General features: G+C 40.8%; 1 protein-coding gene across 3 annotated transcripts in view; it reads left to right on the top strand.

Moving 5' to 3' along the window:
* Nucleotides 1–26,426, top strand: part of GTF2E2 (general transcription factor IIE subunit 2) — a 112,105-nt gene extending 85,679 nt beyond the window's left edge. For all 3 annotated transcript variants that reach the window (XM_017857145.1, XM_017857125.1, XM_017857135.1), the window contains exons 7-8: nt 24,550–24,665; nt 25,908–26,426. In XM_017857145.1, the coding sequence (XP_017712634.1) occupies nt 24,550–24,665; nt 25,908–26,024 (233 nt within the window). In that variant the 3' untranslated portion in view covers nt 26,025–26,426. The remainder of the gene's footprint in view (nt 1–24,549; nt 24,666–25,907) is intronic.

Below are 26,426 nucleotides of genomic sequence, written 5' to 3'. Positions count from 1 at the left end.
CCTCGGCCTCCCAAAGTGCTGGGATTACAGGCTTGAGCCACCGCGCCCGGCCTTTAGGCTAATTTTTATATTTCTTGCTTTTAAAAACATTTAAGGCTGGGCATGGTGGCTCATGCCTGTAATTCTAGCACTTTCAGAGGCCAAGGCGGGAGGACTGCTTGAGGCCAGGAGTTCAAGACCAGCCTGGGCAAAAAAAGGGAGACCCTATCTCTATAAAAAACTTAAAAATTAGCCAGGCTTGGTGGCATATGCCTGTGGTCTCAGCTACTCGCAAGGCTGAGACAAGAGTATAGCTTGAACTCAGGAGTTAGAGGTTACGGTGAGCTGATTGTGCCATTGCACTCCAGCCTGGGTGACAGAGTGAGACTCTGCCTTTAAAAAGAAAGTTAAAACCATTTAAGATATTTCTGAGGTAAAAAAAAAAAAAATCTAAGAAATAACCAATTCCTTTATTCTTAGGCATAATTAACTCATTTTGAAAAATATTTGCAGTACTTAAAAAAACCTATCACAAGTATTATAAGTTCAAATAGAGAGTAAGATCCTGTACTAAAAAGCAGATGTGCCTTTCCCTTCTCTAGCTGCAGTCCCTTTCTTTTGTGGCAACTACTTAACTAGTTTTATTTTGGGTTCTTCAGTTTTTTTGCATTTGCTAATAATATGCTTATGCTATTGTTTCTTGATTTTTTTTCAACTTTAAACATTGTGTGACTTATTGTCATTTCTCTGTCTTATAGCTATCTCTCTTCTCCCAATATAGTTGTATCACTAGTTAAGTTTTAGTTTCTCCGTCATTTACTTTGATGCCTTCAACAAACATATTTAAATGTTCTCAGTGGGAATTTTAGTGTTAAGTCTGCTCTGCAGATGGCAGCATAGCATAGCATGTCTGTTGTGTAAGCAGATGTTTAACTTGAGGTGGGTGGTTGATAGGAAAGAGATTACAGTAGCTCTGTAAGAGTGTACATGAAGCTCTAGAATTTCTTAGTAGTATTTCTTCGGGGTTATTTTAGGACTACATTGTGTGTTCAGCAGTGGGAGGCCCAGGTGTTCTTGTAATCTGAACGCTGAGCTGTCACTTTCTGTCCCTTGTGTGCTCTTTCTGTGGATACCGTTGTTTTAACTTTGCTTTTTCCTGTTTGTGTATCTTTTATCTATACTTCCTTAATATTACCCTGTTTTCATTTGTCATTTTATATGGCCTTTGTTGGCCTAAACTCTTTTCCATTTCCTTATTGCATAGCTCATAGGGGCAAAATGAGAATTTTCACTTTTCCCCCCTAGAAAACAATAACAATATAGAAATATGTAGAGTAAAATAGTAATATTAAACTCCAGCATATGTGATGCAGAAATTAAACATGCACCACAGATATGTGATGCGTGTCCTGTGATAACATATGCTTGGTAGTTAAATCTTACATAATCAGGAACGAGTTCTGTAAATAATTTGATGTTTGTTCTTTTAGTTTGCTTTCTCAGCATTACAGATATTCCATAATGATGTATGGCTGGTTAGTATTCCACTGTGTGTACCTGATTAATGGGTTTTAAAATCGTTAACAATGAATGCTGAAGCAAATATCTTCATATATCTTACACATTGGCTATGTATTTTTTTATTTTAATGAAGTAGCCATAGAAATCAGGAAGATAAAGCAGAAGTAAATTGAGAAAATATTTTTGCATCTTTTCAGATCTTTGTTGTTGCTAACTTATTTACTATATGGTGAAATGTACTGCTAAGTTTCTTAATATTTAACCATCCTTACACTCCTAGGATAACCTTTCTTTGGCTTTATGTATTTAGGACAGTTGTTTCAGTATGTTCACTTTGTGTGTGTGTGTGTGCTTTGTCAGATTTTGATTATGGTTATTATGCTGCGTTCATAAAAGAAAAGTAGTTTTCTTCCTCTCCTCCCCATTCCTTATGAGAATAGTAGTTTCCTTAAAAATGTGCTAGTTGCTTTCTTGGCAACATTCTTAATGTTTTATTTGCTTATGTCCTTAAGTTTTCTATCTTTTGAGTCAATTTTGATAATTTGTGTTTTCTTACAAAATCATTCATTTTAAAATTTCATATTTAATAGTGTGCAGTTTTTCAAAGTGTGGCCCTCGGACTTAATTTTCTCACTGTTATTTTCTCTCTTTATGGCGTGCTTTTGTATTTGTTCTTTCCTTATTCCTTTGTGAACTACTTATTTTATCTCTGTTGTTTGTTGTGTTTTCATTTTAACAGAAAATATAATCTATCATATCACCATCTACATACATACTTATTTTTTGACTACTTGATCTAAGCAGTGACGGAGGAAACATCAGAATCTCTCACAACTTTTATGTTTTTGTTTATTTTTCCTGTAGTTACTGCTTTTACATTTTCATGCAGAGTTTTAGTTTATAAATGTTCTTGACAGTCATAGTTTATTTAAGAATTGTGTTCAAAATCATTATAAAGTGTCCCCCTTGGTTGTATTTAATGTTCTTTTCCTTGATGTCTGGCTTTATCTCATCTGACTCTCATAACCTCTGGCTTTTTAAAAATTTGATATATTTTTGCCCATCTTTTACTTTCTATCTGTATTTTTTTGTTAAGTATTTCCTTTCTAGATGGCGTATGACTGGCCTTAACTTTTGAATCAGCTGTCATTTTACATTTACTGTCTTTATTATATGTTGTAATCTCCCCATCATTTACTTGGAAATGATATAATTTATTTTCATTCTCTTATTCTCTGTTGTCTTTTTATTCCCTTGTTGGCAATTTCTGGGATTTTTGTTACAGTTTATTAATGTTTATTCGTGAGCCTGTTTATTCGAGAAATATTTAATGATCTCCTGCTAAGTGCCCTAGTCATTTTGCTAAATATAGGGGTAAGATAGACCAGTCCGTCTTTTTAAAGATTCCATTCTGAAGGGGGACAATAATACAAAATTTGAAAATCCATTCGGAAAGGGGACAGTATACAAAATTTGAAAATATTGCAGATTGTATGAAATGCTAGGAAGAAAATAAATGAACTCTGTGGTAAGGTGAGGGTGGTGAAGTTCAGATACAACCTCTGAAAAAAGGTGAAGTGAGCCAAAACAGGAAAAATGAGGTGGAGCTAGCTTTGCCAGGGGTCAGAATAGTGTCCACATGTGGGGACTGTAAGGCGAGTATCCAGACAGAGGGAATAGAATAGCAAAGACAAAGACTGTAGGAAGGACTTTAGTTTTTTTCCTGCTGTGGTTTTTGTTTCACCCAGATTCAGTGACCACCTTTTTTTTTTTTTGAGACAGAGTTTCGCTCTTGTTGCCCAGGCTGGAGTGCAGTGGTGCAATCACGGCTCACAACAACCTCCGCCTCCCGGGTACAAGCAATTCTCCCGCCTCAGCCTCCCGAGTAGCTGGGATTACAGGCATGCCACCACACCAGGCTAATTTTGTATTTTTAGTAGAGACGGGGTTTCTCCATGTTGGTCAGGCTGGACTCAAACTCCCAACGTCAGGTAATCTGCTCTCCTTGGCCTCTCAAAGTCAGTGAACACTTCTTATAACAAATGATTTGTAACATCATCTTTGCTCTTGTGAAATTAAGTTCATAGATAATATAACCTACTGATACATATACTTTTTTAAAAAGTCAGTGTAATAACCCTAAGTGTAATGTAAAGAATAAATTAAATTTTTTTATGCTTTAAAGTATATTTTTTATGGTTTAAAAATTTATTTCAGCCAGGTGCCGTGTCCCATGACTGTAATCACAGCACTTTGTGGGGCCTGCCTTAGGCGATCACTTGAGATCAAGAGTTCGAGACCAGCCTGGTCAACATGGTAAAACCCCGTCTCTACTAAAAGTACAGACATTAGCCAGACATGCTGGCGTGTGTCTGTAATCCCAGCTACTCGGGAGGCTGAGACACAAGAATCACTTGAACCTGGGAGGTGGAGGTTGTAGTGAGCCTAGATTGTGCCGTCTAGCCTGGACAACAGAGCAAGGCTCTGTCTCAAAAAAAATTCAAAAATGTATAAATGCTCAGGCAGTTATCCTAGAATGTAAATGGAATAGAAGTGAAACAGCTGTATACCTTTCTATTGTAGAGTCACCATGAAGATGATAGCCACTGATGGGCTAATATAGTTATGATGTATTGGCAACTTAGATTTCATAACTGCTCTCTTCCTTAAGTGGTAAAGAATTCTTCATAAAGTGCTGAAAATACAAAGTACATTTCTTCTATGATTTATCAAGGTAAATAATGCTGTATTCTCTGTACATTGTGTATTCTTAGAAAAGCGTATTGAAAGACTGCCAAAAATACTTTGTATGTATATGTTAAACAGAATTGGGTTTGTAGGCTCAGCTTACTTTTATAAACTGGTATTTTTCACTGATCTGTGTCCCTCTTAAGAATGATGGTGGGGTTTAAGTAGGGCTTTCGACCTTGGCAGTGTTAACATTTGGGGTTGAGTAATTTTTTTTTTGGTGTGAGGAGTGGTCCTGTGCCTTATAGTACATTGATCAGCATTCTTGGCTTGTTTAGATACCAGTAGCTTAGCTTCCCTGCAGTGTGACAACCAAAACTATCTTTAGACATTATCAAGTGTCACCTGGAGAACAAACTTCCCCTTGTTGGGAACTTGGTTAAAGGTCCAGTTTACGTTGATAGAATAGAGGAAGATTGAGACCCACTGTCTTCAGATTCGTTTTCCCAGCTCCTGTCATTCCACACACTCGGTGGTGGAAGGAAGATCACAGTGAATGAGGTTGCTGTCCTTGGCCTTCCAGGCTGAGTGGGTAGAATGGCATAGGAAGTGTAGTTCAGCTGTTTGCATTTTGTCATTTTGGTGTTCACACAGTGCTATGGAGACACCAGAGAGAACAGCCACTTACAGGAACCTCAGGTAAGGTACCACCAGTCTTTTAGTTGAAAGTGCCAGTATTACGTAAATCAGTAATAAAAAACAAAACAAAACAAGTTTTTGTTAATGATATAAGGAATGTGTGTTTCCAGGGAAGACCCACTGAAAATGGACACGTTTTAACATTAGTCTCTCCCTCCTGCTCTTGTTATGCCTCAGAATGCTTTATGCTTTGTGTGAAGATTTTCGTTTTGTTCCACTAGGTGGCAGCCTTAGCCATAGAGAGGAACTCTGAATGCGCACACTTCCAGGCACACAGAGGGTTCTGTCTGTAATAGAAGCACTTGTCCTAAAATGAGATTTAGCTCAAGGAGAGAGTTGATTGTGTAGTAATTTTTTAATCTAGTGTAGAAGTGAACACAGAGTAGTTGGACCTAGGCATGCATCTTATTTTTCAAAGGCGTTTCTTTCCTTAAGTCAAGAGCTTGTTTATTTAAAGGTGGTATAAATGTGGTGGGGAAGAGGCCGGTGCTGAGGAGTTAGATTGTAGGTTTTATCTTCTTTTAATTTATTTTAATTTATTTTTTTTACTCTAAAAAAGATTTATTCACTCCATGTAGGTTTTATCTTAGCTCGGTCCCTTACTAGCCAAGGCAAGATACTTAACCTCTGTCTGAGATTCCTCATCTGTGAAATAGAAATAATAGTATTGTTACCTCATTGTCTTTGAGGATTAAATGAGTGAATATAAGTAAAAGTGCTTGGAACTTGGAACCGAATCTGGTAGAAAGTAAGAACATGGTAATGTTAACTATTATTAGTATCGGAAAAATAAAATAGTGCCCATGGTGCTAGTCGTTTCAGTCTTACTTACCTGGTTATTTACTTATCTATCTGGTCACTGACTCAGTGGTTTTATAGTTTTGTATGTGGTTAAACAGATAGCAAGGAAAGCCAGTTGACAGTCTCAGGCCACATTTTTCTGATTTTTTGCAGTTACGTTATGATTTTTGGTGTTTCTGTTGAGAATTCTAATGGACAATCTTTTTCCTCATTGCTGGTAACTTTTTTTCTTACTGGAAGCTTAAACCGTTTCACCTTTATCTTAAGAATTCAGGATTCTTACAGTAGCTACCACTTTTGAGTCTGTGCTCTGGGGTTTTCATGCTGTTTTAGATCATTATTTATTTATTTATTTATTGAGACAGAGTCTTGCTTTGTCACCAGGCTGGAGTGCGGTGACGTGATCTTAGCTCACTGCAACCTCTGACCCCTGGGTTCAAGCGATTCTCCTACCTCAGCCTCCCTAGTAGCTGGGACTGCGGGTGCTGTGCCATCATGCCCAGCTAATTGTTGTATTTTAGTAGAGACGCGGTTTCACCGTGTTGGCCAGGATGGTCTCGATCTCTTGACCTCGCAATCTGCCCACCACGACCTCCCGAAGTACTGGGATTACAGGCGTGAGCCACTGTGCCCTGCCTGATAGTTATTTTTTAAATGGCTATATGGTATTCTATTTTGTTGATGTACTCTAAAACAGTTTTTTCTGGCCCATTTCCAGGCATCCAGACTCCACAGATGGAAAGTTTTTTTTTTTTTTTTTTTGGTGAGACGAAGTCTCACTCTGTTGCTCAGGCTGTAGTGCAATGGCACAATCTCGGCTTACTGCAGCCTCTGCCTCCCAGGTTCAAGCGATTCTCCTGTCTCAGACTGCCGAGTAGCTGTGATTAAAAATATGCACCACCACGCCTGGCTAATTTTTTGTAGTTTTGGTAGGGACGGGGTTTCACCATGTTGGCCAGGCTAGTCTTGAACTCCTGACCTCAAGTGATCCACCTGCCTCGGCCGCCCAAAATGCTGGGATAACAGGTGTGAGCCATTGTGCCCAGCCAGTTATTTATTTATTTATTTTTGTTTTATTTTTTGCTCTGTGCTGTTATAAATGCTGTGTGTACATTTTCTTGATGTTGAATTGCTGGATCAAAAGATAGACATATTTTTAAAAATACTAATGCCTTACCAAATGTCTATTGTAAAATTGGGCCAATTTATACCTCCACAATAGTGAATAAGAAGGAATCCATTTCTTCATGTCCTCACAAATACTGATTGGGTGTTTTTAGTTGACTTTGCCAACCTCATAGAACATGAAGAGTGTCTTGTTTTTTATTTTATTAATTTTTATAAATAGAGATAGGGTCTCGCTATGTTGCCCAGACTGGTCTTGAACTCCTGGGCCAAATGATCCTCCTACCCTGGCCTCCCAAAGTGCAGGGATTACCGGTGTGAGCCACCATGCCCAGCCAAAGACTGTCTTGTTTTAAAAATTCATTTTATTTCAGTCATTTTATAAAATTAAAGAAAGCCAGGTTATTTCTCTTTGTCAGCTGAACATTTTGTCCCCACATGTGTTAAAAAATAATTAAATTTGAAATTCTATGAGATTGTACCTCTAAGATACCCCTGTGTTCCAGTATTCATCTTAAGTATTTATGTAGCTGTAATACATTTACATAGATGTCATATTTAAATGATTTACATAGTAGATGTCATATATTTACATTTACATAGTAGATGTCATATTTAAATATTGCAACAGCATTGAGCTAAGGAAAGGCTGGGATTAAGTATAAATGTTTTATTGAAAAAAATTGAAGAGTTTTTATTCAGGGTTTTTCTCTGAAAATAGTTCAAGTGACTTTAAACAGAAGGAAATAGTTAAATCAAAAAATTTGAAGTGTACTTTCAGTTCCATTCTGCCATGAAAATTTATAGTGTTGTGTATTCTTTTTGTATATTAATATACAGATCAGCTTTCTAGGCCATTGCTGCTACTATTTAAGTAGGTAATACTACCTCTGCGATTGTGTCGTAAGAAGCCTGAAATATGTAAGCTTCTGTGCATATCAGGTAGAAAGGCAAAGTAATTTCAGTCTTCAAGGAACTGAAATTTTGCAGTGGTAGAAAGTGTATTGAATGAAATTAACCGAGTAAAAGGTATGTTTTTCATATGTACTTTTTTTTCCCGTTTTGCCTTTATTGTTATACAGAGAGAAGTACACAGTTGACTTGTTAGATATGTCATACCTATTCTAAAGAAATGAATACAGTTTTCACATGTTGATAAATTAGAATTTAACAAATTGATGATCAAAATACCAGAACTGTTCTTTGGTATGATATAGTTTCTTCAACAGCTATAATAATAAATTTGACATGTAAAATTCTGGCTATTGCATACATTTTAAAACAGTAATTTTGCATGCTTTATTGGGATTACAGAGGTATTTTTATTGCTGAGTTGGAAGTTTGACCTGAAATTATTTTCTTTCATATATGCCTGTAGTGGGCAAAGCTGGCCATATTCATTACATAGCCTTTAAAGTTTGGCTAAAAAGCAGATAGTTGGGGACTTCTAGCTTTTACTTAGAATGGGGAAAGCTAGAGAGCATCGTTCCTACCCTTACAGCAACAGCAAACCCCAGAAATTTGCATGTTGATATCTTCTTGAATTCATCAGTGAACTGAGGTTGCAGGTTAACCACCCAACCCAAACTGTAAAGAGAGACAGGCACCCCCATGGAAAGGTAAGACATGAGCACTTGTTTACCTGAGACAGACAAAGTGAACAGCCTGTAGGATAATTCAGTTAAAATTTAATGAACTTAGTGTGGACCAGCAAGAAAACAGAGATCACCTGGGGGGCTGCAGACACGGGCAGTTTGTATCCACTCACAGGCTCTTCTCCACAGATTTCACTGGATGCTTACAAAAAAGATTGAGGCTAGGGTGTGGGTACTGAGAAAGTGTCCGTTACTCTTCCCCTGGAGGAGGGGACAGTAGATCCTTTTGGAAAGACATGAAGTTCTGTCTCAGTCCTCCTTCCCTTCTTTGCTCTTATGAGATAAGAGCCTTAAGCCACCGTGGAAAGAGAACAGAAAAAAAGTCTTTCGTCCTTGGCGAGGGACAGGATTATGTGCTAGCCCCAGAACTTTAGTGGAGGAGAAAAGGCAGGAGCACTGAGAAGGCCACACCCCGGCCACCAAGGAAAACAGTGTTTGCCCAAGACCAAGGCTTTATCCTAACGTCAGAGAATCTTCCCACCCATACGAGGCTAACAGCTGTGGACTGACAGGTGACACTGGAGATCTGTGAGAGGCGCAAGAACATGGGGGCAGGCCAGTTCAGATGCAGTGTAAAATGAAGACCAAAAAAGCTGAAGGTCGAACAGACACTGAGGAAAATATCCTCTGGCAAACCAGCCACCACCCTACACAGTTCGAAGCTGGTGGTATGTTGTGGGTAACCATGGCAGCAACAAATTCCAAACCACGTTCCTGTCCTGACAATAGATTGACTCAACCTCCACACACTAAAGATCTGGCAGAAGGAAAGGCGGGCCCATTTCCCAGGCATAAAAACTATTTACCTCAGTCTCAGCTGTCTTACAGAGGATATCCTGCTTTCAGAAAAGTTTTTGAGGCATAAAAAGAAGGAAGGAAGAACACACTATTGAGACAGGACATTTTTAAGACCAAATTCTTTGGAACTACCAGACGTGGAATCGAAAATAACTGTTTAGTATGTTAAGATCTCTAGTAGAAAAGGCAGGCAACTTGCGTGGTCAGGTAGGATATTTCAGCAGAGAGATAGACACTGTAAGAAAATAAAATAAATGCTAAAAATGAAAATGACAGTAACATAGGCGAAAAATGTCTTCAGCAAGCTCATTATTAAACTTGGTGTAGCCAAAGGAGTCTGTGAACTTGAATACAACTGAAGTGTGAAAAAAACAGGGCAGATTGCCCATGAGCTCTGAGACAATGTCAAGTGGTCTGAATTTGTAGTTCAAGTCTGAGAAGGAAAAGAAAGAAAACGGGGCAGAAGAAATACTTGAAGATGTGATGACCAAGAATTTTCTAAAATTAATGATGGATACCAAATATCTGTGAAGCTCGGAGAACACAAACAGGATCATCCCCCAAACCAGGCAAATGACAGAAAAACACCAAGGCGTGTCATATTCAGACTGCAGAATATGAAAGACAGAAAATACTGAAGGCAGTCAGAGGAAAGAGACTAATTCTAGAGGAAAAAAAGAATGCAGGATTCTTATTAGAACCCATGCAGACCAAAGGATAATGCAGCACATCTTTAGAGGGCCAAAAGGGAGAAAATCCTTTGAACCCAGAGTTCCGTACACAGCAAAAATCATCTCTCCTCTCCCTCCTCTCCTCTCCCCTCCGCTCCTCTCCCTCCTCTCCTCTCCCCTCCCCTCTCTTTTCTCTTCCTTTTTTTTTCTTTTTTCTTTTTTTTTTTTTTGACACAGTCTCACTCTGTGGCCCAGGCTGGAGTGCAGTGGTGCAATCTTGGGTCTCTATAACCTCTGCCTCCAGGGCTCAATTGATCCCCCCATCTCGGCCTCCAGAGTAGTTGGGACTGCAGATACATGCCACTACATACAGCTAATTTTTTGTATTTTTAATAGAGATTGGGTTTCACCATGTTGCCAAGTCTGGTTTTGAGCTCTTGGGCTCAAGCGATCTGCCCTCCTCAGCCTCCCAAAGTGTTAGGATTACAGGTGTGAGCAACTACATCTGGCAAAAATAATCTTTCAAAAATGAAGAAGAAATAGTCTCTCAGAGAAAGAGAAATGGAGAGAATTCATTGCCATCAGACCTGCGCTACTGGAAATATTAAAGGAAGTTGTTCAGGAAGAAGGGGTATGACATTAGATATTTGGATCTATACAAATAAGTTTCTTGGAGATAGAGTTTTTATTATTTAAAATATTTTTCTAATTTCTCTGAAAGATGACCATAAATCAAAAATATTAACAATTTGTGTTTAGGGCATGTTATGTGAAATAAAATTTATGACAAATTAGCTCAAAGGTAATGAGCCACCATGACTGGACACTTTTTTTTTTTTTTAGATCAATTCCTGCAGCTGTCTGGTATATACTGTCTATAAGAAACCTACTTTAGGCCGGGCGTGGTGGCTCATGCCTGTAATCCCAGCACTTTGGGAGACCGAGGCAGGCGGATCACCAGGTCAGGAGTTCGAGACCAGCCTGACCAACATGGTGAAACCCCGTCTCTACTAAAAATACCAGAATTAGCTGGGTGTGGTGGCACGTGCCTGTAATCCCAGCTACTCAGGAGGCTGAGGCAGTAGAATCACTTGAACCGGGGAGGCAGAGTTTGCAGTGAGCTGAGATTGCGCCATTGCACTCCAGCCTGGGCAACAGAGGGAGACTCTGTCAAAAAAAAGGAAAAGAAAAGAGAAGAAACTCACTTTAAATATAGACAGGTTAGGGGCCGGGCATGGTGGCTCATGCCTGTAATCCCAGCATTTTGGGAGGCCGAGGCGGGCAGATCACCTGAGGTCAGGAATTTGAGACCAGCCTAGCCAACATGGTGAAACCCTCATCTCTACTAAAAATACAAAAATTAGCTGAGTGTGGTGGCATGCGTCTGTAATCCCAGCTACTTGGGGGACTGAGGCAGGAGAATCTCTTGATCCCAAGAGGCAGAGGCTGCAGTGAGCTAACATTGCGCCTCTGCACTCCAGCCTGGGTGGCAGAGCAAGACTCCATCTCAAAAGAAAAGTAAATAAATAAATAAATATAGATAGTTTAAAAGTAAAAGCATGTAAAATGATATACTTTGTAAACACTATCGGGAAAGCTAGGGTGGCTATATTAATATCAGACAGAGTAGACTTCAGAGCCAGGAAAATTACCAAGGATAAAGAAGGACATGGGCCGGGCATGGTGGCTCACGCCTATAATCCCAGCACTTTGGGAAACTGAAGCAGGAGGATTGCTTGAGGCCAGCCTAGGCAACATGACGAAACCTCATCTCTACAAAAAATACAAAACAGCCTGGTGTGGTGGTGTGTACCTGTAGTCTCTGCTACTCAGGAAGCTGAGCTGGGAGGATCACCTGAACCGAGGAGTTGGAGGTTGCAATGAGCCATGATTGTGCCACTGCACCAGTTTGGGTGTCGGAGCCACACCCTGTCTCAAAAGAAAAAGATTAAAAAAAAAAAAAACAAAAGGACATTTCGTAATGGTAAAGGTATCAATTCTCCAAGAGTACGTAATAGTCCTAAATACCTATGTATCTAACAACAGGCCTTCTAAATACATGAATTAAAAATTGATAAAACTAAAAGGAGAAATAGATACATCCACAGTTAGACACTACAGCATTCCTGTCTCAGTAGTTGATTGAACAGATAGTTGGAAAATTAGGACATGGAAGTACGGAGGAGCACCATCAACTAATTTGACCTAATTGGGATTTCTAGAACAGTGTGTCCCACAGCAGCAGAATACCGTGCATGTATTTTCCTTTTGTTCTTTTTTTGAGACAGCGTTTCGCTTTCGTTGCCCAGGCTGGAGTGCAATGGCGTGATCTCAGCTCGTTGCAACCTCCACCTCCCAGGTTCAAGTGATTCTCCTGCCTCAGCCTCCTGAGTAGCTGGGATTATAGACATGTACCACCACACCTGGCTAATTTTTGTATTTTTAGTAGAGATGGGGTTTTACCATGTTGGTCAGGCTGGTCTTGAACTCCTGGCCTCAAGTTATCCACCTGCCTCAGCCTCCCAAAGTACTGGGATTACGTGCATGAGCCACTGTGCTTGGCCCTGTGCTTATATTTTCAAGTGCACCTGGAATATTCACCAAGATAGCTGGTATTCTAGCCCACAAAACAAACTTTAATTGTATTTGAAAGAATTGAAAGTACCATTGGCCCTCCATGTCTTTTGGTTCTACATCTGTAAATTCAACCAACTATAGACTGAACATATTTGGTAAAAAATTGTGCCTGTACTAAACACATACAGACGTTTTCCTTGTCATTACTCCCTAAACAATACAGTATAACTATTTACATGGTGTTTAAATTGTATCAGGCATTATAAGTAATCTAGAGATGATTTAAAGTACATGGGAGGATAGGCATAGGTTATATGTAGATACCGTACCATTTGATATCAGAGACTTGAGCATCGGTAGATTTTGGTATCTGTTAGGTGTCCTGGAACCAATCCCCCATGGATACCAAAGGCTAACTATACATGAATGATTTATGTGGGCCATAATGGAATTAGGCTAGAAATCAGTAACAGAGCTAGCTATATTTGGAAACTGTCCATTTGGAAATTAAATACTTTTATTTATGTATTTTTTGAGACAAGAGTCTCACTGTATAGCGTGGAGTGCAGTGGCATGATCACAGCTCACTGCAGCCTTGTCCTCCCTGGGCACAGGCGATCCTCCTACCTCAGCCTCCCAAGTAGCTGGGACTACAGGTGTGTGTCACCACGCCTGGCTAATGTTTGTATTTTTTTGTAGAGATGGAGTTTTGCAATGTTGCCCAATCTCGTCTCGAACTCCTAGGCTCAAGTGATCTGCCTACCTCAGCTTCCCAGAGCACTAGGATTACAGATGTGAGCCACCACACCCAGCCTGAAATTAAATACCTTTAAGTAACATATGGTTCAAGGAGGAAATCACAGGGAAGTAAAAATGTTGTTGCATTAAATGAAAGTGAAAGCACAGTGTATCAAAATTCATGGGATGCAGCTAGAGCAGTGCTTATAGGGAAATAAAGAGCATTAAGTGCTTTTAGTTTAAAAAAAAAAAAAAAAAGGTGTATGGCCATACACATTTCATGTATCAGTTGATGGATATTTGGGTTTTTCCACTTTTTGGCTGTTACGAATAATACTGCTATGAACATACCTATACAAGATTTTGTGTGGACATGTGTTTTCATTTCTCTTAGGTATATACCTAGGAGTGGAATTGCTACATCATATGGTAATTCTATGGTTAACTTTTTGAGAGATCGTCATACTATTTTGCAAAGCAGCTACATTAATTTACATTCTCACCAGCAATGTAGGAAGGTTCTGCTTTCCCCTCACCCTTGCCAACACTGATTTTAGCCATCCTAGTGAAATGTTACTGTGATTTTGATTTGCATTTCCCTAATGACTAATGATGTCAAACATCTTTTTGTGTGCTGATTGGCCATTTATGTATTTTATTTTTATTTTTGTTTATCTATCTATCTATCTATCTATCTATCTATCTATCTATCTATCTATCTATCTATTTTTGCTGTAGAAACAGGGTCTCACTCTGTTTCCTGGGCTTGAGTGCAGTGATGCGATCATAACTCATTGCAGCCTCAAACTCTTAGGCTCATGCAGTCCTCCCTTTTCAGCCTCCTGAGTAGCTAGGGCAACAGGTGTGTGCCACGGTACCTGACTATAATTTTTTTTTTTTTTGGAGAGACAGGGTCTTACTATGTTGCCCAGGCTGACCTTGAACTCCTGGCTTTAAGTAATCCTGCCGTGGCCTCTCAAAGTGCTGGAATTATAGGTGTGAACCACCACACCTGGTCCATCCGTATATTTCCTTTGGCAAAATGTTTGTTGAAATCCTTTGTCCACTTAAAAAATTGTTTTGTGCTTTTATTACAGAGCTATAATAATTCTTTATTCTGGATACAAGGCCATTGTGAGATACATGCTTTACAGATATTTTCTTCCATTCTGTGGGTTGTCTTTTCACTTTCTTGATGGTGTCTTATGAGGTATAAAAGTTTTTAATTTTGGGCCAGGCACAGTGGCTCACACCTGTAATCCCAGCACTTCGAGAGGCCGAGGCAGGCGGATCATCCGATGTTAGGAGTTCAAGACCAGCCTGGCCAACATGGCAAAACCCTGTCTCTACTAAAAATACAAAAATTAGCTGGGCATGGTGGTCCCCATCTGTAATCCCAGCTACTCAGGAGGCTGAGGCAGGAGGATCACTTGAACCTGGGAGGGTGAGGTTGTGAGCTGAGATTGCGCCACCGCACTCACACTTTTTACTTGGGATAAACAACAGACACCAAAACAAGAAGGGGAGAAGCCATGGGGTAACTCTTTACCTTGAAAACAGCTTTACAATGGGAGAAACACCATATTCCTTTAAACAACTACTTTAAACTGTCCTTTTATTTTACTAATGTATAATTTATGAAAATGAAAATCCTGCACATTTTAGTGTACAATTCCAGAAGTTTTGACAAGCATATGGTCATGCTAACACCACAATAATGATACAGACAGTTCAGCAACCGCAAACCACCCTATTCTCCTCTGCAGTCACTCTCTCTCTCCACGGGCAGCCCCTGATCTGTTTCTATGGTTCTGTTTCCCAGGAATATTATAAACGTATAAATAAAATCACACAGCATGTCCCTTTGGAATCTGGCTTCCCTCACTAGGCATGATGCCTCTGAGATTCATCCACGTTGTTGGAATGTCAGTCCTTTGTTCCTTTTCATTGCTGAGTTGTATTCCATTGTAAGTATGTGCCACAGTTAAGGGGAAATTAAGGGACAGTTAAAGACGTGAGTTGTTTCCAATTGTTGGTGGTTATGAAGAAAGCCAGTATAAATACCCATGAATTTTATGTGAATTTGGGTTAACACCCAAGAGTGGGATGGCTGGCTCCTACAGTAGTATATAGTACAGTGTAGAGATCTATACCTACTATTTAGCTTTCTAAAGGAGGACACTGGACCCATCATAAACAAAAACTCCTAGAGGAAAAAACAGAAGTAAATCTTCATGACCTTGGATTAGGCAATGGTTTAGACATGACACCAAAAGCACAAGCAGCAAAAGATAAAAAGACAAAGGATTTGATCAAAATTAAAAACTTTTTTTTTTTTTTTGAGACAGAGTTGCACGTATTTGGGCAGATGATGCCTGTTCTTTACATATGTCCAGATAGCAGGTCATACTGTGGTAGTGACAGAATTCTCAAGACATACTTGTTGAAATGTTGAGGATGAAGTGGCACTTGTCTTATGTAATCCTGCCTGCTTAAGTTATACTTAAAATTTATTTTTTATTTTTAAGACAGGATCTTGCTCTGTTGCTCAGGCTGGAGTGCAGTGGCACAGTCATAGCTCACTGCAGCCTTGAACTCCCCTGGACTCAAGCCATCCTTCCACCTCAGTCTCTTGATTAGCTGGGACTACAGGCGTATGCCTCCATGTCTGGCCAATTTATTATTTAATTTTTTTTTTGTAGAGATGGAGGTCTCGCTTTTGCCCAGACTGGTCTTGAGCTCCTGGCTTCAAGTGATCTTCCCACCTTGGCCTCCCAAACTACTGGGATTACAGGTGTGAGTCATTGCACCGGGCCAATACTTTTTTGTTTTTTTGAGGTGGAGTCTCGCCCTGTCACCCAGGCTGGAGTGCAGTGGTGTGATCTGGGCTCACTGCAACCTCTGCCTCTTGGATTCAAGCAATTCTCCTGCCTCAGCCTCCTAAGTAGCTGTGATTACAGGTGCGCACCACCACGCCTGGCTAATTTTTTTTGCATTTTTAGTGGAAACGGGGTTTCATCATGTTGGTCAGGCTGGTCTCAAACTCCTGACCTCATGATCTGCCTGCCTCAGCCTCCAAAAGTTCTGGGATTACAGGCATGAGCCACTGTGCCTGGCCACGCCAGTACTTTTTTAAAAAGAAAAATTTCAAGCAGTGTGTATTAGTTTCCTGTTGTTGCTGTAAGATGTTACCACAAACTTTGCAGCTTAAAACAACACAAATGTAGTATCTTACTGTTCTGGCGGTCAGAAGTCTTAAATGGATAAAGAGGGCTGCACTCCTGCTGGACACTCATGGGGAAATTCATTTCCTTGCCTTTTCAGCTTCCAGAGGCTGCCCAAATTTCTTGGCTCATGTCCCAGCATCACTCTGATCTGTGCTTCTGCCTTAACTCAGACTCTCCTGCCTGCCTCTTTCCTTTATAAGGAGCCTTGTGATTACATTGGGTCTGCTCAAATAATCCAGAATAACCTGCCTCTCAAGATTCTTTTTTCTTTGGACCAACACCTTCTCATTCCCCTTCTCCTAGCCTCTAGTAGTCATCATTCTACTCTCTGCTTCTGTTGAGTTCTGACTATTTTAGATTCCATGCAGAGGTGAAAACATGCGGTTTTTGTCATTTGGTGCCTGGCTTATTTCATTTAACAATGTTCTCCAGGTTTATTCATGTTGTTGCAAATGACAGAATTTCTTTCTTTTTTAAGGCTAATAGTATTCCATTGTGTATGTATGTATCATATTTTTGTTATCTGTTCATCTGTTGATAGACACTTAGATTAAGTCTTTATCTTGACTGTTGTAAATAATGGTACAGTGAACGTGGGAGTGCATGCATCTCCTCAACATACTAAGTTCAAGTCCTTAGAATAAATACCCAGAAGTGGGATTGCTGGATCAAATGAGAATCTAGTTTTTAGTTTTTTGGGGGGACTCCATACAGTTTTCCATAATGGCTACACCAATTTACATTTCCACCAACAGTGTACAGGTGTCCCCTTTGCCACATCCTCATCAGTGTATTTTATCTTTTGTCTTTTTGATGATAACCATTCTCACAGGTACGAAGTGATGGCTCATTGTACTTCTCTTTCTCCTTTTTCCTTTAAGTCTCTGCCCCAATTGGAAATCATTGTGGTTTTGATTTGTATTTCCCTAATGATTAGTGATGATGAGCCATATATCTGTTGGTCATTTGTATGTGTTTTTTTTTTGTTTTTTGTTTTTTTTTTGAGATGGAGTCTTGCTCTGTTGCCCAGGCTGGAGTGCAGTGGCGCAATCTCGGCTGACTGCAACCTCCATATCTTGGATTCAAGTGATTCTCCTGCCTCAGCCTCCCGAGTAGCTGGAATTACAGGTGCCTGCCACCATGCCCGGCTGAGTTTGTATCTTTAGTAGAGATGGGGTTTCGTCATGTTGGCCAGACTGCTCTCAAACTCCTGACCTCAGATGATCCTAACGCCTTGGCCTCCCAAAGTGCTGGGATTATATGAGTCACCGTGCCTGGCCTCATTTGTGTATCTTCTTTTGAGAAATGTCTGAATATTTCTGACATTTCAGGATTTCTGAATATTTCTGAATTTTCAGACAATATTCAGGTCCTTTGCCAATTTTTTAAATCAGGTTTTTTTTTGCTATTATTTTGAGTTCCATATATATGGAAAAATATATATATATATTTCTTTTTTGGTGGCAGTGTCTCATTTTGTCACCCAGATTGTAATTCAGTGGCACAATCGCGGATAGCTGCAGCCTCTGCCTCCCAGGCTCAAGTGATCCTCTCAGCCTCCTGAGTAGCTGGGACTACAGATGTGCACCACCAAGCTTGGCTAATCTTAAAACATTTTTTGCAGAGACGAGGTCTCACTATATTGCCCAGGCTGGTCTTGAACTCCTAGACTCAAGCAATCTTCCTGTCTCAGCCTCCCAAAGTGCTGGGATTATAGGCATTAGCCGTGGCGCCTGCCCTATATTTTGTATATTAACCCCATATTAGATGTATTGCTTGCAAATATATTCTTCCAATCTGTAGGTTGTCTCTTCACTCCGTTTACTTTGCCATGCTGAAGCTTTTTGGTTTGTTGTAATCCCAGTTGTTCATGTTTGCTTTTGTTGCCTGAACTTTTGGGGTCAAATCCAAAAAATGATTGCCCTAACCATTGTTGTGTTGTATTCCCTCTCTTTTCTTGTAATATTTTCACAGGTTCAGGTCTTATGTTTAAGTCTTTAATTCATTTTGAGTTGATTTTTCTATATGGTGTGAGACAGTGGTCTCATTTCATTCTCCTGACTCCCTTTATCGAAGAGACTGTCCTTTTCCCATTGTATGTTCTTGGCACCTTTGTCAAAGATCAACTGATTGTAAATGCATGAGTTCGTTTTTGGGCTTTTGTTTATGCCAGTCCCATGATGTTTTGATTACTGTAGCATTGTAATATGGTTTGAAGTAGTGTGGTACCTCTAATTTTATTTGTTTTGCTCAAGATTGCCTTGGCTAATCAGTTTTTTTGTGTGTGTTTCCATTAGACTTTTAGAATTATTTTTTCTATTTATGTGAAAAATGACATTGGAATTTTAAAGGGATTGAATTGAATCTGTGGATCACTTTGGATAGTATGGACATTTTAACAATATTATTAATTCATCCAACTCAGAATCCAAATCTTGAGATCTCCTCATCTCAAGATTCTTAGTCACCCAAGTCTCTTTTACCATATATGGTAATGTATTCACAAGTTCTGGGGATTAAGATGTGGACATCTTGGGTGGGGGTGCATTTTTCTTTGTAGCACACAAGATAAATTATTTTGATAGTTTCTCAAATGTAAGATCACTAGAAGGTGAGGTAAATCGAGAAATGTCCTATTTTCTGGAACTGCAAAGTGGATATAATGACACTTTTGGGGATAAAAAGTCACGTTAATAACACTTGTTGTTAAAGGAAAAGGGAGGAAGGCATGGCGTGTTGCTGGTTGAGATTCTGCATTTGGTTTTGCTGTTTTGGAGACAGGGTCTCTCTTTGTCTCCCAGGCTGAGTGCAGTGGCACAATTGTAGCTCACAATGTGGAACTTCTGGGTTCAAGCTCTCTTCCCACCTCGTTTTCCTGAGTAGCTGGGACTACAGGCGAGCACCACCATGCCTGGCTGATTTTTTTAATTTTTGAGATGAGGTCTCGATATATTGCCCAGGCTGGCCTTAAGCTCCTGGGCTCAAGCAATCTTCCCACCTCCATCTCCCTAAGCTCTGGAATTACAGGCATGAGCCACGGGGCCTGGCCTACCTTGTTTTTTAAATGGCAAAGATGTACCTGAATGCTGACACTAGAACACCACAGCCTAATGTGGGGCTGAGAAAAAGTGGCAAGTGCGTGAATTATTATTAATATGATCCTCCTTATTTTTAGGTTATTTGAAATATTATACTAGCAATACACAAATATTTCTGCATATTGTTAGTAAAACCTTTGTCAAGTCTGTAGAGCAAAAAATTGAAAATTCTGTAAGTAAACTATATTCTTTTCTCTGGGGATACCTATTGGTGTGTATTTGTCACATCTTCACGATGTATTTAATATGTATGTGTTTTGCTTTTAAGAAATTTGTAGAATTTTGTTTCTTCTACTTTACATAAATGAGATCACTTTGTGTCTAGTAGCCGATCCTCTTTTTCAATGTTTTATATCGCCTTTATTAAAAACACCAGCACCCAGAAAATGAGGATGGGTGTTAGATGTTGATGATAACAGTAATAGGTGTAGATAATGTTGTTTCATTTGCAGGCATTATTCTGAGTGCTTTATTAACTCCTCTAATCCTCACTATTCTATGAGGCAGGTATTATTATTACTATTCATATTACTATTTTTGAGACAGAGTTTCGCTCTTGTTGCCCAGGCTGGAGTGCAGTGGTGCGATCTCAGCTCACCGCAACCTCTGCCTCCTGGACTCAAGCGATTCTCCTTCCTCAGCCTCCCGAGTAGCTGGGACTATAGGCATGCGCCACCACGTCCAGCTGATTTTGTATTTTTAGTAGAGATGGGGTTTCTCCGTGTTGGTCAGGCTGGTCTTGAACTCCCGACCTCAGGTGATCCACCTGTCTTGGCCTCCCAAAGTGCTTGGATTACAGAGCCACCGTGCTCAGCGAGGCAGATATTACTATTATCTTCACTTTATAGATGAAGAAATGGAGGGAGAAAAATTAAGTTACTTGTGCCACTTTGTGCAGGAAATGGGGTAACTGAGGTCACAGCCAGGCTCTCTGGCTCTGAGGCCTGGACCACACTGTTGTGCTACTTTTGCATTTACAAGAAAGGGCTAAGCACAGACAGAATGTGAGTGTGTTATTTGGGAATTTTAAGCAAAGCCTCATTGGTAAGTTGGCTCATTTTCTTCCCTTCTATGGCAGTTACACAGTTTTTTATTCTTAACTCATGTGGGACAAGGGTCTTTTGAAATGAAAGGATCAAATCTGAACTTTTAAATTCTAGTCTGTTTTCTCCTCTTTCCTGCTGAGAGTAGATTTCTAAATCAGTTCTGATTTTATTTACCCTTACAGTTTAGAGGGTGCCTGACTTTCATGATACTTGGCGTCTTCTGCCATAATGAAGTGTCTGCCTTTAAATTTGATGTCCCTTGATCATTTTGTTTTCAAAAAAGAGATTGCTATTTTTTTAAAACCCAAAATACGTAGATCTTGGTTTTTAAATACCATTCTATAATAAAATGAGTCAGGAATCCTTGAAGAAATGATTGATTCCAAATGAGGGGAAATACAAGATGAGCCTGGAACATCTTTTAGTACCAGAAAGTGAGAGAAAGAAGAAAAACTGAAAAAAAAAAAAAAAAAAAAAAAAAAAAAAAAAAAAAAAAAAAAAAAGGAAACAAGTCAGGGTCATAGGAACCAACATGAAGGAAATCTTAGTGATTAGAGCTGGGATGTTTGAACCACAAAATAAATACTGATCGTCATGGATTGTCATCTGTGTAATAAATATGTAGATATAAATCTATACAGTAATATCCACGAGTCTCTGCTAAATTAAATAATTGAAAAACAAGTTGGAGGTTGGGCACAGTGGCTCAGGCTTATAATCCCAGCACTTTGGGAGGCTAAGGCAGGTGGATCTCTTGAGTCTAGATGTTTGAGACCAACCTGGGCAGCATGATGAAACCCTGTCTCTATTAAAAATACGAAAGATAGCCAGGCGTGGTGGCACACGCCTGTAGTCCCAGCCACTTGGGAGGCTGAGGGACAAGGATTGCTTGAGCCCAGGAAGTTGAGGCTTCAGTGAGCCGAGATTGTGCCACTGCACTCCAGCCTAGGTGACAAAGTGAGACCCTGTCTCAACAAACAAACAAAAAGTGAACTGAAGAAAGAGCAGCTCTTTGGTTTTTGTTTGTTTGTTTGTGTGTTTGTTTGTGAGATGGAGTCTCTTGTTACCCAGGCTGGAGTACAGTGGCACGATATCAGCCCACTGCTGCCTCTGCCTTACAGATTCAAGTGATTCTCCTGCCTCAGCCTCCTGAGGAGCTGGGATTACAGGCACCCACCGCCACGTCCAGCTAATTTTTGTATTTTTAGTAGATATGCGGTTTCACCGTGTTGGCCAGGCTGGTCTTGAACTCCTGACCTTGAATGGTCCACCCTCCTTGGCCTTTCAAAGTGCACGATTACAGGCATGAGCCACCGTGCCCGATCTATTATAGTAGAATTCTAATTAGTACACATGGAAGGAATGTTGGATATAATTTGCCAGTAGGTACTTAGAAGTAATCATTTTTGTAGGTAAGCACTACCAATGGATGCTATTATAAAATTAGTGATAATATGAGAAACAGGGTATTTGTATAGTCTGAAAATCTCTCTCCAATTAATTATTAACTACAAAGGAAAAACTGATAGCTTCATGACAGAGAAACCTGAGAGATAACACCTTGCCTGATGGTCTGTGTTTACCCGGGTCCATGTTGACACTATGTAGCTTGCTACTGTGCCCCGAGAAGGGCACAGGCTTGTTACTGTGTTGTTCTCGCCAGAATTGCATAACCTCAATCTAGTAATGAGGAAATACTAGACAAACCCAAATGGAAATTTCTATAAAACAGCTGACTAGTGGGAAACAAAGACTGGCCACACTTAGAGAATGGAGGAGACCAAAGAGAAGTGGCAGGTGAATGCAGGATCCTGGGCCAGGAAAAGGGCATCAGTGGTCAAACTCGTGAAGTTTCAGCAAGGTCTGTTGATGAATTAATAGTAATATGTCCATGTTAGTTTCAATAATTATACAATTATGTAAGGTGTTAACATTAGGGGAAGCTGGGTAAAGGGCATATCAGAACTCTGTGTACTCATTTTGTAACCCTTTTGTTAGTGTAAAATTATTTTAAAAGTTTAAAATGTAAAAGGAAAAATATAGGCCAGACATGGTGACTCGATGCCTATAATCCCAGCACTTTGAGGGGCCGAGGCAGGTGGATTGCCTGAGTTCAGGAGTTTGAGCCCAGCCTGGGCAACATGGTAAAACCCCATCTCTACACAGAAGCCCCCCAAAAACAACTTAGCTGGGCATGGTGGTGTGTACCTGGGTCCCAGCCCCTCAGAAGGCTGAGGTGGAAGGATCACTTGAGCCCAGGAGGTGGAGGTTATAGTGAGCTGAGATTGCGCCACTGCTTTCCAGCCTGGGCAACAGAACTAGAGCCTATCTCAAAAATAAATAAATTTTAAAAAAAGAGAAACAGTCTGTCTCATCTAGGGTGTAGTAGACAATGATGGTATTTTATACATTCAGTAGTCAAATCATTGATGTCTGGGCTGTAGTAGACAGTGATGCTGTTTCATACATTCAGTAGCCAAATCACTGAGGACCTGTCATATGCTAGGTACAGTGCCAAATGTCATGGAAACCAGATGGAAATAGAGCTCCCTGCTCTCAAGGAGCTTACAGAGGCTGAGACAATCATGCACACAGTTATCAGGTCATGTCCATAATGTGTGCAGATGAACGTTCAGTGAGTGTGTAGAACCCGTAATGTAGAAAGAACCCCTAATGTGTCTATGGAAATTAAAAAATCTTATTTAGAGACATTTTGGATTTAAATAACTTTGTGCTCAGGTTGAATTATTTGTAGTAGATTTTGCCACTTTTACCATTGGTCACCTGCAATGAAAAGCTTCAGGGTAGGTGGCAGAAAACAGATTTCCACAGTATCACCAGAGTCCTGCCTGTGTGGGCATCATTTGCTTCATGCAGCGTGTACTGAAATGAGAGAGAAGGGAGGGAGGAAGGAAAGTGGGAAAGGAAAGAAATCTGGCCCAGCACAGTGTCGGGTGCCTACTTCATTTATCGTCTGTGAACGGACCGTGGGAAGTTCATGGCTGTGGAAGAAAAGGAGGGCAGTGCCGGGTGAGGGTCTGGGTTGGGAGGAAAGGAAGGGAAGGTGTGTCCCCTCAGCGTGTGGGGCAGTTGTGAGCGGGAGGCTCTGTGAAGCCTCGGGGCTCAGAGAACTTTTCCTTTTTTCATTCCTGAGTGCGTAAGGCTTAGGATTTTGTGTCTGAAAGTAGCTGCTGATAATTAAACCAGTGATCAGAACCTGTCTTCAGGAGCAGAATGTAAGATGTAAATTATGTTCATTTGGGATGCTTCCCAATTGTGGTCTCTCTTGGTTGCAGAAATGTGGCAGAGGGACCACAGGTTTCTGAAGACAAGATGCAGGCAGGACTTTTTCTCCTTGTGTTACAGAGCGGGGGTAGACAGTGCTTCTATTTCAGCCACCCCCCCTTTCTCTTTCATGCCTCCTTTGTCACCAGTTCCCAGGTTATTTGATTCCAGTAGTCTTTTTTGCAGATAAATTGTTGAATAACCTCATTTCTGTGAAACTTAGGTTCCCATGTCCCTCCACGTTTCTTATTTTCTATTATCAGTGAGAGAGGAATGAGTGTATCATGCTTAGGGGAGCTGAGCAGGAACTAAGCTGTTAGCCCTAAATAGAGGAATTAAAGGAGGGTGTCGACAGCTTTGCTCCCCAGAAAAGCAGGGCGGCTCCATCGCAGCAGCCCTTATTTGCCGGCCTCTAGAAACAACCCCACTGTCGGGGGCTGCGTGGGTGCAGTTCTGTCTCCAGGCCCTTCCCTGCACCGTGTCCCACACGTGGATGTTTTGCCCTGACTTGTTTCATGATGACATCTCAGATGTGCTCATTTGGATCCAGAGGAGATAACACTGAAGCCTGGATTTTGATCATCAAGATGCTGTAGCTTGTAAAAATGTGTTGTAAAATAACTAGTGTCTCTTTGGTACAGAATTTCAGAAACTGTGGAGGAGTGTCACTGTGGATTCCATGGACGAGGAGAAAATTGAAGAATATCTGAAGCGACAGGGTATTTCTTCCATGCAGGAATCTGGACCAAAGAAAGTGGTGCGTAATCTCTAGCAAAGCAGCTTAATTCCCCGCCCTGGAAACTGTTAGCCTGCTCTGCTTTCTGCCCTCTGAAGAGCCGGGAGTCGTTCCCTGCCATTGTTTTTCAGTGTGGGCAGCCCAGGTCGCATCTAAGGTATTGCAGGGCTGCAGACCTGCCTTCAGTGCTGCTCCAGGCCTGTGAGTGCCTTTCCACACCCAGCTCCTCCCAAGCAGTCCTGCTCTTGAGATCCAGCCATATGGAACCTTCCAGGGCCTGCGTGTTTCCCACCCTCCGACTCTAAGCTGCTACAGGCCCTTCTCCTCATTCTTAAAGGGAGGCTGCGCCTTGATCTGCACAACCTTTCAGACTTGAACGGGGGGCCCTCCCCTGCTCTATGAGCCTCGCCGTCCTGGTGCCTGGTTCTGCCATCGTGACTTTCAGGTCCCTTAGGAACCAGATATTTTGTCTGTATAGTTTCTAAATCCTGCGCTCACGGGATGTTAGTCATTAAATGATGACTTTTACATTGTCTTGTACCAGCAAATAAAATCTGTAGTCTAAGAACAAAGCCCGGGGGGATGATTTGCCAGCACCCTTGTTAGCAGCGCTGTGCCCCTCCCTGCTTTCCTTGTCCACCGTCATGCTTTGTAGCTTGTCACCTGTGTCTTTCTGGGGTGTGGGGTGGGGATATGTGTTGGGTGAATTTTTAGGACTCACCAAAAGGGAAGCTTTATTGTCAATCTCTTTCCACAAATCAGTGTAATTGTAGCCCTTCATGATTTCCTATTATTGTCTTATTTGTTGATTTTTTTCATCATGTGATGCTAATATTTGAAATATATAGAAAAGAATAAGAGAATATTACAAACCTTCATGTGCCCCTCCTTTCTCAGGATTTTGCCATATTTTCTTCAGATCTTTTTAAAATCGGTAATGGTGGATACGTTTTTAAACCTGATGACAGAGACAGCTGAAGGGCTTCACCGCCCCTTTTGTTTGACTTAGTGCCTAGAATCGTTTTGATAGGTTTTTGTGCCTGCTCCTTCATTTCCGATGGCGTCTGCATCTCAGGGGAACAGAGGCCTGGGGTCTGGTCAGGGCGTGTGCTGTGCCCTGCGTGTGCTGCTGGGCGGCAGAGCAGGAGCAGGGTCCAGACCCGGCATCCTCAGCTGCTGGCATCTGGTCATGCTCAGAACATCCTGACCACACCACCCCTCGGAGCAGCTGTGGTTTCTAACTGTTTTTACCTTTTTCTTTAGGCCCCTATTCAGAGAAGGAAAAAGCCTGCTTCACAGAAAAAGCGACGCTTTAAGACTCATAACGAACACTTGGCTGGAGTGCTGAAGGATTACTCTGACATTACTTCCGGCAAATAGGGAACAGCTTTGCCCTGGAACAGAGTCACAGATACACAATCAAGAGCGTTCCTGCTGATGCTCGGGGTCTGAAGACAGTCTTCCCATCTGCTGCTTGTGGCTGCGGAGAGGAGCAGTTCAGTTTACAGAACAAGTGCAAATTACCAAACTCAAAGCTTATTTGAGTAGAATGGGCTCATGGGCAATGTGACGTTCCCTGTTAACCTGTTACTCCCTGGGAGAAAGGCGCTGTGTGTGGCATGCAGGTGTCTTTGCTGTATTTTTCTTCACTTCTAAATGGTTCCTGGTTCCTTTCTTCCTCGTTTGTTACTTTAGAGCAAGTTTGCCCATAGTCTTGAATGCAGTATTTGTTTATTCCAAAATAACATATTTATAATAAAATCATTGTAGAAGGATTTTTAA

The sequence above is a fragment of the Rhinopithecus bieti genome, unplaced genomic scaffold, assembly GCF_001698545.2.
Source record: "Rhinopithecus bieti isolate Rb0 unplaced genomic scaffold, ASM169854v2 scaffold_2077, whole genome shotgun sequence".
In the NCBI taxonomy this organism is placed as follows: domain Eukaryota; kingdom Metazoa; phylum Chordata; class Mammalia; order Primates; family Cercopithecidae; genus Rhinopithecus; species Rhinopithecus bieti.
Note: the sequence above shows the minus strand (reverse complement) of the source record. Positions and strands in the feature narration are given on the sequence as shown.